General features: G+C 52.9%; 1 protein-coding gene across 3 annotated transcripts; it reads right to left on the bottom strand.

The window, feature by feature from the left end:
- Positions 1-2,636: 2,636 nt before the first annotated feature.
- On the bottom strand, positions 2,637-17,230 carry PIAS4 (protein inhibitor of activated STAT 4). 3 transcript variants are annotated; one of them, XM_040086969.2, is made up of 11 exons: positions 17,139-17,230; positions 13,902-14,328; positions 10,750-10,834; positions 9,530-9,571; positions 9,131-9,221; positions 8,693-8,821; positions 8,506-8,611; positions 6,060-6,133; positions 5,461-5,621; positions 3,751-3,881; positions 2,637-3,318 (listed from the first exon to the last, which is right to left on the bottom strand). In XM_040086969.2, exons 1-11 carry the CDS (start codon positions 17,163-17,165, stop codon positions 3,113-3,115), a joined length of 1,479 nt encoding a protein of 492 aa, XP_039942903.1. In that variant the 5' UTR covers positions 17,166-17,230; the 3' UTR covers positions 2,637-3,112. The 3 variants fall into 3 exon arrangements, with proteins under 3 accessions (XP_039942903.1, XP_039942904.1, XP_039942905.1); XM_040086970.2 differs by lacking the exon at positions 17,139-17,230 and adding an exon at positions 16,707-16,831; XM_040086971.1 differs by lacking the exon at positions 17,139-17,230 and adding an exon at positions 16,707-16,748 and having other exon boundaries at positions 13,902-14,269.

Raw genomic sequence — 17,230 nt, 5'->3', positions numbered from 1 at the left:
GAAATCCCAACAAGCCAACACAGAATTAAATGTAAATCTTTCATTTTATTTAACAAACACTATAATTTGAAGAATGTGTACTGAGGGAAAGAAAAATAATTTTCTTTTTTTTTTTTTTTGTTTGTTTCGTTGTTTTTTTTTTTTTTTTTTTTTTCTCTTCTCTTTACAAAACAAAGAAGAAAAAAAAAACAGGATATAAGAAAAAAAAAAATAAACCCAACATATGTACAGGAAGAGCTGGCCAACTCCAACAGAAAGCACTAAAACAAGCATGGTGTTTCCAAACAGTTGCTTGGCCTGGAAAATTCAAAAGCAATTAAATTAGAATAAAAATATTAGGAAAACAACTGGACTCTAAAGCTACTGTGCAGCCAGGGCCACAAGCACAGAACTTTGTACAGTAAAATTCAGTTGGGAGCTCTACCCGGGTTGTGTTTTTTTTTTTTTTTTTTAATTATTTTTTTTATTTTTCAGTTGTTTTCATCCCCCTTTTCCCACCCCCACCCCGGTTTCAACCTGAAAACATATTGCTTACAGCCAGGAAAGAGAAGGAAGAGCAAAGCCTGGGGCCGGGCAGCGCCGTGTCCCCGTGGGAACGGGACCGGGAGCTGCTCGGGGTCCCCCCTGCCACACCTGGGGAACGGGGGCGGCTTGAGCCTCACCCCCTTCACATTCCAGCTCTGGAGACAAAGCCCAGGCGGGGAGGGGAGGGAGAATCCCCCTCCCACAGGGGCTCAGGGACCCCCACCCCGCCTGGGAGACGGGGGGTTTGGGAGAGGAGCCCCCGAGCTGGCAGGGGACCCCTCCTCAGCGTGGAGAGGGGACTTTGCTCTTGGGCAAGTGGCCAACGAGGATTTAGGGCGGCTCTGGCTGGACCTCGGGGGCTTTTCCCTCCAGGTGGGAATGGCCAGGTGTGGAATTTTCTGGAGTGAGGGGGAAGTGCTGGGAAAGGCACCAACAGCCCTGTCTGTGCTCCCCTGGCTGCTGGGGTGAGGGATGGAGGGAGGAGGGAGGGTTTGGGGTGCCCAGAGCTGGGGCTGAAGGAGGGAAGGAAGGGTTTGGGGTGCCCAGAGGGGGGGGATCAAGGAAGGAAGGAGGGTTTGAGGACACAGAGGTGAGAGATCGAGGAAGGAAGGAGGGTTTGGGGACACAGAGGAGGGAGATCGAGGAAGGAAGGAGGGTTTGGGGGAACTCAGAGGGGAGGGATTGAGGAAGGAAGGAGGGTTTGGGGACACAGAGTGGCGGGATCAAGGAAGGAAGGAGGGTTTGGGGTCTGGCAGTGCCCAGCAACACCAAGACCCTCGGGGGTCTCAGGCCAGCAGCGGGCACAGGGACAGCCCCCCGCTCCTCACTCACCCCAGGGGCAGGGCCAGCTCCCTCCCGGGGTGATCCTGAGCTCCAGGGGGAAAAGCCAGCGAGGTCCAGAGCAAACCAGAGCCGGGAGGAGCCAGTGGGAACAGCAAAAGCCGGGACAGAAACTCTCCAAGACAAAGTCAACAAAAGGTGACGCTTCGCAAACTCAAAAGCAACAACGTTTTGCCACCAAAGAGCACAGGAGGAGCTTCGGCTCTGGGGCCAAAGGCTGGGACAGAGAAGTGGAGGGGCCGGGGCGGCGGCGGCGCCCGAGCCCTGCCCTCGCACCCGCCCGCGACGGGCTCGGGACTCAAAGAAACCTGAATTGGAGTTACCGAGGTAGTTGGCTAAAAACTGAGATTCCCCCACCCGGCATTTTCTGGAAGGATCCCCCTGCCCTGCTCCTGCTCACGTGCCAGGTGTGCCCAGGGGCGGGGGTGGCCTGCAGGTCACCGCCAGTGTCCCTAGGCCTGGGGGTGGCCTGCAGGTCACTGTCATTGTCCCCAGGCCTGGGGAGTGTCCTGCAGGTCACTGTCCCCAGGCCCAGGGGTGTCCTGCAGGTCACTGTCACTGTCCCCAGGCCTGGGGGTGGCCTGCAGGTCACTGTCACTGTCCCCAGGCCTGGGGGTGGCCTGCAGGTCACTGTCACTGTCCCCAGGCCTGGGGGTGGCCTGCAGGTCACTGTCATTGTCCCCAAGCCTGGGAGTGTCCTGCAGGTCACTGTCATTGTCCCCAGGCCCAGGGGTGGCCTGCAGGTCACTGTCACTGTCCCCAGGCCTGGGGGTGGCCTGCAGGTCACTGCCAGTGTCCCCAGGCCCAGGGGTGTCCTGCAGGTCACTGTCACTGTCCCCAGGCCTGGGGGTGTCCTGCAGGTCACTGGCAGTGTCCCCAGGCCCAGGGGTGTCCTGCAGGTCACGGCCGCCGCCTCCAGAACCAACCTCAACGAAAAGGGAATGCGCAGCCCTTGTCAGTCTTCAAAAACACCAAAGTTATTGCACTTCAAAAATACAACAGATCTGTGGTTCGAGCCCCCCCTCCCGCCCCCCGCCCCCCCCATGGCTTCTGCTCAACTAAAACGAGTCACTACTGCACAAACCTCTACACTTCCCTCGGGATTAGGTTAAAATTCCAAACGTGTCTCTTTACATGAGGTGCAGAGCTGCTGGAGCTCCGAGCTAGAACAGTGCGCTTCCAAGCGGACATCTCACCCCCGGCACCCCCTGCCCCCGTCCCGCCCCCCCAAACCCCCCCAGAGCCCTCCCCGCTCCCCCCTCCCGCCCCGCCCCGGACTCACACGTCCAGCAAAACCTTTAGATTAATTAAGGAATGGTTAATTAACAAGAGGATCAAACTGCACACGGCTTTGGAGATGCAGGGGTGGGTGTCCTGGAGGTGTGCAGGGGAGCTCCCCCGATCCCGGGATCCAGGTGAGGGAGGATCCTGCCTGGCTTAAGACACTTTCTTTACTTCAGGCTCCAGTTCAGGGTCAGGCTCTGAGTGGGGTCGTTTTCCAACCAAGAAGCAGCTCAATGGTTTTTGTTTTGTTTGTGTCGTTTTTTTTTCTTTTGTTTTCTTTTGTGGTTTTTTTTTTTCTCTTTTTTTTCTCTCTCGTTTTAATGAGTAATTCGGAATAGGAAAGTCACAGGAGATGAGGGAGGGAGGGAGATGAGGTGGGAGAAGACGTTCTCCCCCTCCTCCAGTTTAATAAGCACCAGAGTATTCAAGTCTGTCCGTTGGGAATTCCGAGCCGTGGCTGCAGTCAGCAGGCAGAGACTAAACCTTTCTCGTAAGAGCAGCGCCGTTTGGGCTGGGGTCCCTCATCGTCATCATCCTCCTCCTCGTCCTCCTCCTCGTCCTCCTCCGAGGATGAGCTGTCCAGTGTTAAATCCACGACATCGGCCGGGGCTTTGCCGTTCTCGCCGGCGCCGTTGGGAGCGGCCAGGAGCCCGTTCACGTCCGAGGAACCTGGCACGGGGGAGCAGGAGATGAAAACGCTCCTGGTCCAGCTCAGGAAGGACCCAACACTCCTGCCTGCGCAGCCTGGACAAGGGAAGGCTGCAGGGAGACTGCAGAGCCGCTGGCAGAGCCGAAAGGGGAGCTGGAGAGGGACTTGGGACAAGGGATGGAGGGACAGGACACGGGGAGTGGCTCCCCACTGCCAGAGGGAATACTGGGGAGAAATTCCTCCTTGTGAGGGTGCTGAGGCCCTGGCACAGGGTGCCCAGAACAGCTGTGCCTGCCTCTGGATCCCTGGAAGTATCCAAGGCCAGGCTGGACAGGGCTTGGAGCAGCCTGGGATAGTGGAAGGAGTCCCTGCCCATGGCACTGGATGATCTTGCAGGTCCCTTCCAACCCAAGCCATCCTGGAATTCTGTGATTCCCCCCAGGCAGACTCACCTAGAACCAGGATTGGACACTGGGGGCTGCAGCTCCGCTCCTTCTCGGCTCGGATGGGGCACCAGGAGCCATCCACCAGGTACTCGATCTCATCTGCATCTTCACATTCTGTCAGGATCTTGGACAGGAGCCTGCAGAGGGCACAGGAGGAGCTGTCACACTCCTGGCAAGCAGCAGGGTGTGTGCAGCGAGCCCGGATTTAAACGGAATCTCCTGAGCTGACAGCCCTCGGAGCCACTGACTTCATTCCCCATAAAACCAGTGCAGGCTGTGACAGTGCAAATCCATCCCAGCCCTTCCTGTCCGTGAGCCCAAACCATCAACTACCAGCTTAATTAGCTGCAATTAAAAGTTTTGCCTCTTCACCCAGTTTCCCAGGCACTGCTTCCAGGCAGGCAGCTGCTGCCCCATCCCTTGGGACATTCCCAGCCAGGCTTTAGCGAAAGGTGAGACAGGGAATTTGGATTTGGCGTTAGGAAATCAGCCATCCAACCAGCAGCACTTCCCTTCCTTCCTAGTGTTAGTTCCCAAATCCTCACAGTAGCCACCAGAAGAACATTCCTGCAACAGGAGCACCATGAAAATGCAGCTGGAGTGATTCCAGAGAAACTGGGGACTGGCTTTCTTCCCTCTTTATTCCCTGTCTCCCACCGCTTATTTGGAAATGCTGCTCTGCCAGGCCTCGCCCCCTCCTGGACTTGAGCATTTCCCTTCAGGAGGAAGGAGAACTCTAGTGGAAAGACTTCCAAGGTTGGGAAAACTTTGTGGCACCCCAGTGGGAGAGTTTCAGCTTTCCCCAGCCCCTGTAGGAATTGCTCCCACAGCCAATCCCATCACCAGCACAGCAATCGCTGAGCTGCAGCTCTCAAAAATCCCTGAGGATCCCAGACCTGACCAACCACCTTCCTCCCTGCTCAGGAGCCTCTGGCTCTTTCTTGACTCCCAGCACTCAGCTGAGTGCCAGCTTCCCTCTCTCACTTCCAGGGAATCTGGGGAGGACTTCACCCAACAGAACTGGCATCAACCCCAGCCCTGAGCAGGGACAAAAGTCTGCTGAGCCTTCCCCAGGGACAGCCTGGACCTGTGGGGGCTCCACAACCCAACCCCTCGCAGCTTCCCCTTCATCTCTCCCCTGCCAGAGCTCTCCAAGGAACTGGATTTTCCTGTCAGGGCTGGCCAGGGGACAAAGCAAACAGGTTATCTGTGCTGGGGCTGCTCCAGGCTGCCTGCAAAGCCGCAGCTCCTGCATCTGCCCAGGGCCCACAAAAGCAGCGACGCTGCAGGAACCCTCGCTGAGGCTGGGACCAGACTGGTCTGCTCAGTTCCCTGTGCCAGGGCAGCTGCAGGCACCCCAAACATCGCTCCAAACGCTCCCTGCTCTTGAGGGGATCTGCACTGGAGGCCAGCCACAGCCACAAGGGTGGAGATCACCTCCCAGCAGGCAGGAACCACTGTCGGTGGTCCCAGCCCACCAAAGGCTCCCAGAATTTGGGGAACAAAGCTGCCTCCAAACTCACCCCAAAAGTGCTGCAGCACAAGCCTGCTCCCTCCCAGCACATTCCCAGTTTCTCTAAGACACCAAAACGCTGAAACCAGAGCATTATGCACCAGAAGAATAAACTCTCGATAGTTTTAAAAGCGAACTCCAACCAAGAGCCGGATGCTGCACCCAGTGGGGAAGGGCAGAGGGCGGCGAGGTGCAGGACTCACCCATCGATGATGAGCTGGTCGTAGGGGGCAGGTTTGTCACACACAGGGCACATCCATGTGGGCTTTTTCTCATTCATCTGTAGGTAGAAGACGGCATCAAAGCACTGCAGGTGTGCGCAGGTCTCGGCCCGGCACGGCACCGACAGGCGCATCTTCACCAGCTGTGGGACCAGAGAGCAGAGCGTCAGCCAGGACACCCGGGCAGGGAGCCCCCGGATCCCCTCACAAGGAAAAACACCTGTGGGTTTGCAAAGCTGCCTTGGGAGTACAGATTGGGCTCCTGACAAAACCAAGAGTAAAGCAGAGCTGGAGCTCCTCGGTTCTGGGGCAAACTGGGAGAGCTTTGGGCATTCCAGTGCCTAAAGGGGCTCCAGGAGAGCTGGAGAGGGACAGGGCACAGGGAACGGCTTCCCACTGCCAGAGGGAATATTGGGAAGGAATTCCTGGCTGGGAGGGCGGGCAGGCCCTGGCACAGGGTGCCCAGAGCAGCTCTGGCTGCCCCTGGATCCCTGGCAGTGCCCAAGGGATAGTGGAAGGTGTGGACAGTGGATGGTTTTAAGTCCCAGTCTCCAGTTCCATGAGCAGCCTCAGGGACTCACCGGACAGATGAGGGACACTCGGACACCGGTGGTGGCGATTTCGCTGTCCGGGTCCAGGCGTAGCTTCTCTTTCACTGCAGGGAGAGCAGAGGTCACAACATTTAACAAAACTCGGCCCTTGGTAACGCTGTGCAGCACAGGGGGAGCAGCTCACCCCGGCCCTGGGGTGTGTATGGATCATTTTCCCTGCCAGGGAGGGAATGAGCACATGGATTCAGCTCCAGCCTGGGCACGGTGGGGTTTATTCCCTCCTGAGCTCTGTGGCAGCAGGATGAGGGGAAATGCCTCCCCCTGGCACTTCCAGTTGTGAGCAAACAGTCAAACCGAGAGGGAGAACACATCCCATCCTTTTCCCATCAGGTTATCAAGCCTCCCCTCAGCACTGCAGGGCTGCCACTCCTCAGCCTCTAGGCTGGCCACCTCCTTTATTCCAGAACATTCCACAGGAACCACCAACAGGCCCAGAAGTACCCAGGCAGAGAGCTCAGAGCACAGCAGCCACCCAGCACAGATCTGGGAAGAATCAGATGTTAGGAAAGGAGGAATCCTGCCCCTGCTGCTGCAGCCTGAAAGGAAAACCCAGAGGAGCAGCAGGGAAATCAAAGCAAGCAGCAGATGGGCAGGTCCCACACCAAGGTGCAAACATCAACAGAACGAGCTTTGAACTGCTCCCCAAGTCCTGAGGAGGAGCTGCTGCTCCCACTGCTGTCTGCAGCTGCCTCTGACACTTCCATCACTGTTTTTCTTTGGAGCAAGTCAACCATTTCTTTTGACCTTTTCAGATCATAACAAGATGTCTCCAGACAATGAGGCTACACGCAGCTCTGCAACACCCAGCTTTAATTAGAGAGTGACTTCTCAGATGTGAAATTCCCAGGAGATTGCAAGATTTGGGCTTGTTTTCCTCACATTAGGAGTCTTTTCATCCAAGCTTAATTTTTTACGAAGTTCTTTGTAAGAGCCTTCTCTGTGCATCAATTACTGGGAGACACGGGAAGGAGAATTTCCTAGGATCTCCTATCAGGATTTGGGATCCAGAGCCATGATCTGTCCTCAGACAATGTTCCTGTACGAACTCGTACAGAATTCTGTGCAAAGGAGGATGAGTCAGCAGTGAGATGTGACTGAAGTCAAAGGGCAGCTTCAGTGACAGGGAATTATTTGCAGAGCAGACCAAAGCTAGAAAAGCAAAGTTTAGCAGCTCCTCAGGTTGGCCAGCTCTGGACATCCAAACAACTTCCAAGCACTAAAACACAAAGGAGCTGAAATGAGGCACTGCTCTTATTTGGTTTTATTTAAAGGCACCAAATACAACTGATCCCTGCCCAAAATCCAGGTGGCTACACCTGGAATCATCATCACCTTCCCTGTGAGCTACAATCCACCTCCAAGACTGACAGGCTGAGGAAGTTCAGCCTGGAGAAGAGAAGGTTCAGTGGAGAACTCCCAGCAGCGTTCCAGTCCCTGGAGGGGCTCCAGGGATCTGGAAAGGGGCTCTTCATCAGGAACTGCAGTGATAGGATAAGGGGGAATGGCTTGAAGTGGGGAAATTGAGGTTAAGATGGGCAGGAGAAACTCTGGCAGGGTGGGGAGGCCCTGGCACAGGGTGCCCAGAGCAGCTGTGGGTGCCCCTGGATCCCTGGCAGTGTCCCAGGCCAGCCTGGACAGGGCTTGGAGCAGCCTGGGACAGTGGGAAGTGTCCCTGCCATGGCAGGGTGGGACTGGGTGAGCTTTAAGGTCCCTCCAACCCAAGCCATCCTGGGATTCCCTGACAGTCTCTTATCCTTGGGAAGTTTTCCACGGTCTGGACAGTTCTAAAGACTGTCAGGATCACGAGATCAGTTCTCCCACGCAGAACTAAACAGCGAGAAGGTTTTGTCCAGCAATATAAAAAACTGGGAATCCTCCACACTGGTGAGCTCCAGGTCAGATTCCACCTTGGAAAGGTAATTTCCCCTCATTTCCAGTAACGTTTTACACACGTGCCTCATACCAGGAGGATTTACCTGAGTGGTTTGGGATAAGCATCTCTGGGGACCATCTCTTCTCTGAAGCTCTCAAGGCATATCAAAGTGCTGCTGGTGACGTCCCACTGCCACCCCAAAGACTCCCAGGGATTTGGGGCAGCAGGACATTGTCACCAGGATCCCTCGCTCCAGAAATCTCCTTTGGAAATCCCGAGGGGTCAGTGCTGCTCATACTGACTCAGGTGAAGGCATGAAGCCCTTCCAGTCACAACGACACCGGCACAAATCCTAAATCCAACTACAGAGCTGCCGCAGAGCCACCAGAACCACGGGTTTGGGGGTGACCTCCCACGACTCACGCACAGCTCAGCGAGTCTGTTCAGATAAAAAGTGGGGTTTACACAGCTGGAGGGAAGCAGAGGTGTGAATGGTGGTGTTTAATCCTGCAGATTAAGGCCCCCCACTCCCGAGCCACTCACCCAGCGCTTTGCAGAGCTCCGGGTGTTTGATGCCGATGGTTTTCAACCTCTGCAGCAGCTCTGCTGAGGTCATCTGCCGCACCAGGTACAGCCCCACCGAGTAGCTCTGGGGAGAGAGGGAGGGGAGGATGAGGAGGCTGCTCCCCAGGGCTGCCTGAGGAGCTCTGGGGGCTCGCTGGGCTCTCACCTTGCCGTAGTTGCCCCAGGTGACCGTGATGCGGTTGGTGGCCGCCGACAGGTACATGAGGTGGGTGAGGTTGATGGGCCTGCAGGGCCTCTTGGGTTCCACCCCGGGTTTGTTGGAGGGGTAGTAGCCCTAGGGCAGGAAGATCAAACACAGATTACTTATTTTTTACTCAAGGTTGATCAGCTCCATTAAATAGCGCTCAGCCCCAGGACTCAGGAAAGGGGGGAAGGAGCTGAATTGTGCTGGAGCACAAAATAAACAGGATCGAGCCTTTATACAGAACAGTTCATTAACAACACGGCTAATCCATTTAAAAAAAAAATAGCTTTAAACTAAGCAGTGCACTTCTATAGTCTGGCATTCATCAGGAGAGCGATTTCCTTCCAAATTCCACAAGTTTTCCCCCCGGCTTCCCCAGATTTTCCTCCCTGTCCTTACCGGCACGGAGCAGTAGCTGTGGTTCACCTTGACGGCGATGTTGGGAGGGTACTGATCCTCCTGAGGGGAACTGGTGTCTGTGTAGCAGATTCTGGGCACAAAGAACACATCCCATAATATCCCAACACTCTGCACACCCCCAGCTCCCACAGGCCCCTTCCCAATCCCCTTCCCAATCCCTGCTCCCCCAGCAGACCCCGTCCAGGTGGGACGCTGCTCTTTCTGCTCGTGGTTCAAAAGCGGAGTTTAAGATGCTCCTGAGAGGCCCAGGAACAAAAGGTTCACTGGAAATTCTCTCTGGAGCCATGAAATCCACGTTGGAGCTTCCTGGGTTTTGCTGGAACATTCCCTCCTCCCCTGCTCTGCCCCTGATGTTCAATGAGCCCAGCCCAGACCTACCTGAGCACCACCTGAACCGATTTCACACCAGGTTGCAACTCCCTGGTAAATGAAAGAACAGAAACTTCAAATTAATTATGCTAAAAACAATCCCTACCCCTCCAAAAAAATCACCCAAACCAGCTGCCAGACTCAAGAACTTAAATTTTTTTTTCTTTTTTTCCAAGAACTGTTCCAAATTTTTTAATAGACCTTTAAAAAAATTACCTCACAGAACTTTATTTAAATCGTACAATTCCCCCTGCAAATACCAGTGGTCCTGTAATTATTATTCTTTTTCCTGATGCACCAACCTACAGCTTTTCTCTGGGTTTTTAAAACTGCTCGGGTGCCTTCTGGTGATTCGTGAGAATTGATGAAAACTGGGTTTTAAGGTCAGGTTTACCTGACAGTCGTTCAAGACTCTCTGTGTTTAATTATTCAGCTGAAGCTGTTCGTGCAAACCAGGGGAATGAATATTAAGGCCCCACTGTGAATATTGCAACCTCCACCAGGGCTGTTCCTGACAGGATTTTAACTGGAATCAGGAAAGCAACAGAAGACACAACAAGGATATTTCACCAGGAGGGAAAAATAACCAGAAGATATTCTTTCTCCGTCTCTTTATTTTATGATAAAGAGAAATATTTAAAGGTTTTATGTTGAATTTTTTTTTTTTTTTTTTTGGAGGAATTTTTCTGCATGAAGGGAGCAGGTCAACCAAGAGGAAACCTCCCTGCCTGCACCGCCACCTCTGAGGAGAGGCTTTGTTTTGATTCAAAAGTTGCATCTGACAGAGGTCAGGGTAAATCCTAATCCCGAGATGTTTCCTCGGGCAGTTCCTGCAGCCTCCTCCCCACCAAGGAAGTTTCCTTTCAGATGCAAACAGCCTCGAACTGTGCCTTTTGAACCTGGCACGCAAAGGAGAGGCTGCAGACACTCACACCACCAGCTCGGCAGAGAATTTAGGTCATCGATGATGATTTCATCCCTGCCCAAATGCACCATTCCAGAGGGAGATTAGAGCAGCACCAGCGAAACCTAAGGACCTGAACGGGTGAATTTGCAGCTCCCACTCCCCCCAGAGCTCTTCGCTTTACACGAGGAGGAGCAGCCCGATGTCTCCACGCAAATCCCGCTTCCTTGCAGAGAACAAAAGCTTCCACAGGCAGGGAACACGGAGGAATTAGGGAATCATGCAGCTGCATTTTCTCCGAGTGTTAATACCCAGTGAGGAGTACCTGGAATTTCTGATCAGCTCCACCTGTCTTGGTGTTAATGCAAAAATGCACGGACTTTCCTGAAGCTTCTCATTATTCTGTGGAACTGAGGAGGGAAGAAGAAGAGTGTCCATCAAACTGAGAACAGCGGCTCTGAGCACGAGGTGATTGCTGCGCTCTGTTTATCCACAAGTTTTGTTTTCTCCCACACCCCGGAATTCCAGTTTTCACCTGTTTCGGTGATTCTGCTTTGATTAGAGCTTTGCTCATTTATTGCTCACTGTTCAGCACAACCAACACAGGCTTTGGAATTGATTTTTCTTTTTCTTTTTTTTTTTTTAATTATTTTTCCTCCCCTCAAACAATTCAAGAGCCATCAGTTCACGCCACCAGTGGTGTCACAGTGTGACCACATCCTCCAGAAGCCCAAGAGGAGACCTGAGCCTGACCCAAAAGCCCAAAACCAACCAGAGCGAGCAGGCGGGTTCTGGAAAAGAAAGAAAACAAACCCAGCAACAAAAAAGATTAGCTCAGATGATAAAAAAGCAACACAAAAAGCAGCTGGAAGAGACAAAACAGGACTTCCAACCCCCTGACCTTGAGGGTGGGACAGCAGCTCACCCTCAGAGAGGCTTAACGAGAACCCAGCATTAACTGTGGCCTTTTCACGCTGATAATTTTAAGATCAAGTGCATTTAATGCGGGGAAAACGAAGCTTGAGACGTGGGAAACTTTGTTGCAACCTTTACTTCAACCCAAACATGTTTTATTTTCAGTTTTGCGTCTCTAAGCAAAGCTCAGACCCCGAGCTGCTGAAAGTCACGGGAGGAACACAAAGAGGAAGTGCTAAAACAGCTTTTTTAAAAATTATTTATCGAGAATTGGGTGTTTTGCTCTGCCTCACTTCCATTGCACGGTTATTCAAAGCCAAGAGGATTGCAGAAGTAGGAAAGTGCACTTTTGTATGAAAAAGAGGAGATGAGGGAAGGATAAAACCTCGGCAGCTCTTGGAAGACCTGGTGACAACATGAGTCACCCCAGGTGCTTCCCTTTGGTCCCTTTTCTGCTTTAAAAATGCAAATGGAGCTTGCAAAAATAAATTGAAAAAGTAAGAATTAAGATATCCTCGCGCAACTTTTGTTTAATTCCAGTTTCCGTCCAAATATCTCCTGACAAAAACAGCCGGCAGAAAATAAAGCATTTCATGAGGTATTTTTAGCAAGCGATGATTGACAAGGACAATAACAAAAAGTAATTTTAACGTTTTCTGATTAAGAAACTGCCCATAAACCCAGTCCTGCTGATTGCTCAGCCGCACAAAGACAAAGCAAACCCGATTAGGAAAAGTGAGGAGCTGCCCATGGTTTATTTTGCATTTATATCAGCTCGCTCTTGCTTTGTACAAAAACCAAATCGCTGCCGGAAAAGAAACCCAAAAGCTGGGAGGTGCAAGCGCCCGATCAGGTGTGAGACCTGAACATCTGCTGGTGCCCAGCTCCTCCTGGCTCCACAGAAACCTCTCCCACAGCAGGAAAATCAGCCAGGAACCCGCAGGGACCAGGCTGGCCCAGGGGAGGTGTCACCTACCACGGGCAGAGGCTGCGTTTAATGAGCCCGCGGTTCTGAGCTGCTGCAGGGGAGATTTAATGGCAACTCGGAACAAAATCTGGTAATCCCAGCGAGTGCATCCAGGCTCTTCTGTCTCTGGATGCTTCCACCTCTTGGAAAGTTGTTTTCCTTCAAATTCCCACGTTGGAATTGCTGACTGACACACACTCAACACCGAACAAACCGTTCCCCACACAATTATAATGTTTGAGCTTGACTCTGTCACCACTCAGCTGTTTTGTCACAGCATTAATGCCTTCAAATGAAGAAGAAATTAAATAAAATCTGACTAATTAGTCCTTTTTCTTTTTGCTTCTGCACAATCACATCTCCATCTATTTTTTTTTCCTCCAAGCCACAACAAATATCTTTTCAGCAAAGCCAGACCAGCTCAAGCTGTAGAATCATTTGGTAGGGAATTCTGACATTACCACATGAATTTATGAGACACTCAGCAGAACACAACACAACGCTGAATCGCTACCAGAACATTCTATTTACCATCAGTTAACAACATTCTCTGTTTCTCTAAACTAAGATAATGAAAAGTCGGTCTCCACGCCCCAGGGAAAAAGCTCTTCTTCCAGTTTTACTGGTTACCCCTCAAAACACACAGCACCACACACAAATAACCGTGACAAGCACAAAAAAACCCAGTCAAAAATACAGCTTGAGGTGCTGCCACCCTCTTTTATCCGTAGGATGCTCCAGGTCAGGGATTTTTCCTGCTGGAAACCAGCCTTAGTGTCGAATGTGGCTCCATAATCCACAGGAACTGAACAAGGCGGGCTTCCGAGTCACATCCCAAAGCGAACACATTCCAAGTGTGAGGGAAATCCCAGGAGCACAGGGTTTGGATTGGGAGGGACCTGAAGGATCATCCCATTCCACCCCACAGGCAGGGACACCTTCCACCTGGCCTTGGACACTTCCAGGGCAGCCACAGCTCCTCCTTCCCTGTGCCAGGGCCTCCCCACCCTCACGGGGAAGAACTGCTCCCCAATATCCCATCTCAAACTCTCCTCTTTTAGTTTAAAGCCATTCCCCCTTTCCCAGCGCTCTCTCTCTCTCTGTCTCCCTCTTTTATCAGCCACCTCTAAGCACCGGCAAGCCCAGAGATAAATATTCCTCTGTAAATCCTGAGCATGAGGGGAGAGAGAGGTGGGGAGAGGAGAGGTCTCACCACCGCATCCATCAGCCTCTCCTGCCACACGACTTTAGAGAAAACACAGGGAATTTTATCAACAAGAATGGTGAAACCCTGGAAACACAGATTTAAAGGCTTTAGACTAGGGTAATGTAGTAACGTTACCATATTGGTGATATGGGCAGGGCAACATGGAGGAACTTAGGGTGTAGGCTCAATCCTTCCTCTTCATGGTTTTAGGTGGTTTTTTTTCCCCTAACTGGGTGAAAAGGTCCACATTGCAGACCTTTGGCTATTTGGTCACCGGGCTAAAACTAAAAACAACGTGGGCGCCATCTCGTTATTGGATAATCTGCGCTTAAGAAAACCTTGGAAAGAAAAGGAGGGGGTCACGAACAACCCCCCCCCCGAAACTCACCCAACTCTGTCGGCTTCAACAGCTCGTCCAGGGTGGTGTAAAAGGGCAGCTTCACCAAGCGAACCTCGGGCTTGGCCACTTTGGGGGGCAACCTGCCCAGTCCGTTCAGGTATTTCCCGTAGAGGGCAGGGTAGTCGATGTTGGTGGCGGGCAGAGTCCGGGGCACGGCGCTGCCGCGGTCGTAGGACGAGTGCAGGGGCAGAGCTTCCGCCCGGTGCGGCGCCGGCGCCGCGGCCACGTCCGAGCCCTTCTTGTTGTAGCGAGTCTCGTAGAGCTCCTTGATCTTCTTGAACACCTCGGGGCTGCAGTCAAACTGGACCAGCTGCAAAGCTCGGGTCACTAGTTCGTGTTTTAGTCCGCTTTTACTCCTGCCAACAAAACCCAGCAACATCTGAAGATCTGAGACTCGGAAACTCATCACCATGTTCTGGGGGATAAAAAATTAAAAGATGTTCTCATAGTTATAAAAGGCAAAGGTTCAGTTCTCACTTTATAACTACAAGGCAAGATGTTAAAAATTCCCCCTCAGAGAAAGACCCCAAAACTGTCCAAACCCGCTGCTGTCACCTGATTTTGGTTCCCATTTCCTATCAGAGTGCCACAAACGCAGAGATCGCCCACTGAAATATCACCTAAATGACAAAACCACCGGCGCAGTCATCAAATGACTCAAAAATCACTTTGACAGATGCTAAGCATCCTCAAGACAGCTCAGCTGGAAGCAGGAGCGACCTCAAAGATCTAAACCAAGAGGCCTCACAGGTGAAAGAGCTCCTGAACTCCTTCACCGGCCTGAGGCATCCAAAATTCCCAGAGAAACGTGGAAAACTCCGTCCCAAATGGTGTCAGGAAGAAAATCACTGAGCTGGGTGAGGCTGAGGTGAACTGGGGCCACCAGCCCTGGATTTCTGGATGGGAAAACCCCTCCAGAATCCTCCCTACATCCACGGGATCTTTAAAAACCGACACATTTTAGAGCATGGAAGGATATTCAGGTTACTAAAGAGAGCAGTGTGTTCCCTGGAGAACAAAGGCAAGCACTTCCCTGTGATCCCAGCCAGGAGCTGCCTCGGTGTCACACTGGAATTATCAATTCCAGTGTCTGATAAGCAGCAAAACCCAGCTCAGTCTTCCAAAATTCCCTCTCTGCGGCAATTCAGGCCTGTAACTGTCAGCAGAGTCAAAGGCCACAAGGCAACCTCCCATCAGAACCCAGGAATTCCTCCTGTTAAACCCACAGCTCCATGTTGGCATTTGAGCTCCCTAAACACCAAACAGCCTTAAAATTGCAAAAAAACCAAAAACAAAACAAAACAAAACAACAGCTTATAAAGTACATTGGAAAATTCAAGTTGCCCTGAAAATAAACTTGGTAGATGTTCACACATATTCACCCCACATCCTTCCTGGTTTGTGGGGAATTCAAGAAGAAATCAACAACAAAAAAATCCAACAGCAAAGGTCCAGCAGATCTTCCCCAACCTCTGCTCCACTCTTGAATTAGTAATTAAAAAGAAAGCATAAAAGATAGTGTAGCAATCACATAATTTCCTCGAATAAACCAGCTACAGATTATATTTTTTTTAATTAAGAAAGCTACAACTGTTTCCAGAAGCATTTCACAGCCACTTTTGGATGTGTGGGAATTAGATGACAGAGAAAATGCCATTTGATTTTCTCCTTTTCCCTTACATATGTCATTTAATCTGAAAACCCAAAAGCTGTTATGTCACTGTCTGCAGTTAGAACTTCTGGGAGTCGTGATGAGTCCCAAAATATCCCTGATAAGGGGAAAAAAAGGACTGATGACTAGAGAGCAGAGAAAAGATGTCTAATTGCCAGAAAGTGAGGATTTCAGAGCTCTGGATTCACGGTGCTGTTCCACCAGACACCACCTGTGAAACCCTGGAGAAATCCACTTTGTGCCTCAGTTTTCTTCAACAGAAAAAACAGAATCAGGGTCATTAAGGTTGGAAAAGACCTCCAAGATCATCAAGCCTGATCAAATCCCACCAGGATCATTAAGCCGTGTTACGAAATGGAGAGAGAGCGCGCGTTGCTCTCCCCGAGGGATTTGAGGATAAAAGGGGTATTTGGAAAGATAAATTCATCAAGGCACAGCAGCAGGAGGCACCAGGGCATCCCAAGAGCACGGGAGAGAGGAATTCCTCCTGTGGGAATCGCTCCTAGAGCACCTCACCCAGGACCCTGAGAGTGGGAAGTGGAGCTGGAGCCCAGAGTTTCCATTTTGAAGGAATTATGGCCCAGCCAGGATGATGAGATTTGAGCAGCAACACAACAAGAAACCCCAGACAAAGCAAACAGAGGGCTCGTGTGAGCAGGGAGAGAGCACATGGACTGCCGAGATTCCCGACACTCCTGGGTGTTCCTCCTCTCAGGAACCTCCGTGTGGGACGGCTCAGACCCCACGGAAAACCTCTGGGGCGACCACGATGGCTGGGAAGCTCATTCTCCCCTCTGGAATTGCAGGGGGAGGGCAGAGCACCCCCCCCAAAAAGCCTTTCCCGCTGGGATTCCTGCGGGCATCCAGCCTCATCCCTGCCGAGGAGCTGCTCCAGCGGGCGGGGAACGCTTCCCAGGGATCACTTCCTTGGGAACACTTCCAGGGAACGCTCCCCGGCCGCCGCCGTTGCTCCTTAACCGCCCTCAGCACCGGCCGCTCCCCGGCTCCCACACAGGCACCAGAGAACCGGGATCCCGAGGGGAACGGGAAAACCTCCCGGTCCCGGAGCGAGGCACAAACCGCCTTGGAAACACAACCCCCAAAGCACGGATATGCTTCACCTCATCCCGGAGGGGCCCTGGGGCCGCCCGTGCCCCCGGCAGTGCCCGTCCCAGCGGCTCCCCCGACCCCCGCCCGCCGGACAGCTCCACACCGAGCCGCCCCACCCCCGGAGCGGGCAGCGGGACCCGCGGCGGGGGGCACGGGGGCAGCACCAGCGATCCTTAATCCCGGGAATTAGCGGGGGACGGCCGGCGCGGGGGCAGCCCCGAGGAGAAAGGCAGCACCGGGGGTCGGTTCGGCCCCGGGAGGTCCGGCGGGGGCTGCGGCCCTGAGGCCGGGGCGGGGCAGTCTCTGAGGTAAAAATCGGAGAGGGCGGCCCCGGAGGACCGCCCCCGCGGTTCACAGCGCCGCCCCCCGCCGTCTCCTCGCGCCGGGAGCCGCCCGGTGCCGGCCGGGCCCCGCGGGCGGGGCGGCGGCGCCGCTTCCCTCACCTTCGCCTCCACCAGCTCCGCCGCCATCTTGGGCCTCCAGCGTCCACCGCGCCGGGCGCCGCCGCCGAGTCACGTGACGCCCTCGCGCCGGG

Source organism: Hirundo rustica, chromosome 26 (genome assembly GCF_015227805.2).
Source record: "Hirundo rustica isolate bHirRus1 chromosome 26, bHirRus1.pri.v3, whole genome shotgun sequence".
NCBI lineage: Eukaryota > Metazoa > Chordata > Aves > Passeriformes > Hirundinidae > Hirundo > Hirundo rustica.
This window is presented reverse-complemented; position numbering and strand designations above follow the sequence as displayed.

What these genes read in the sequence shown, in the direction of transcription:
- PIAS4 (XM_040086969.2), bottom strand. Translation starts at nt 17,165, where the DNA reads ATGGCGGCGGAGCTGGTGGAGGCGAAG. An exon ending in GAGCTGATCAGAAATTCCAG is followed by an intron (nt 9,572 to 10,749) that starts GTACTCCTCACT and finishes TTCATTTACCAG; the next exon opens with GGAGTTGCAACCTGGTGTGA. An exon ending in ACAGCTACTGCTCCGTGCCG is followed by an intron (nt 8,822 to 9,130) that starts GTAAGGACAGGG and finishes TTCCTGCCCTAG; the next exon opens with GGCTACTACCCCTCCAACAA.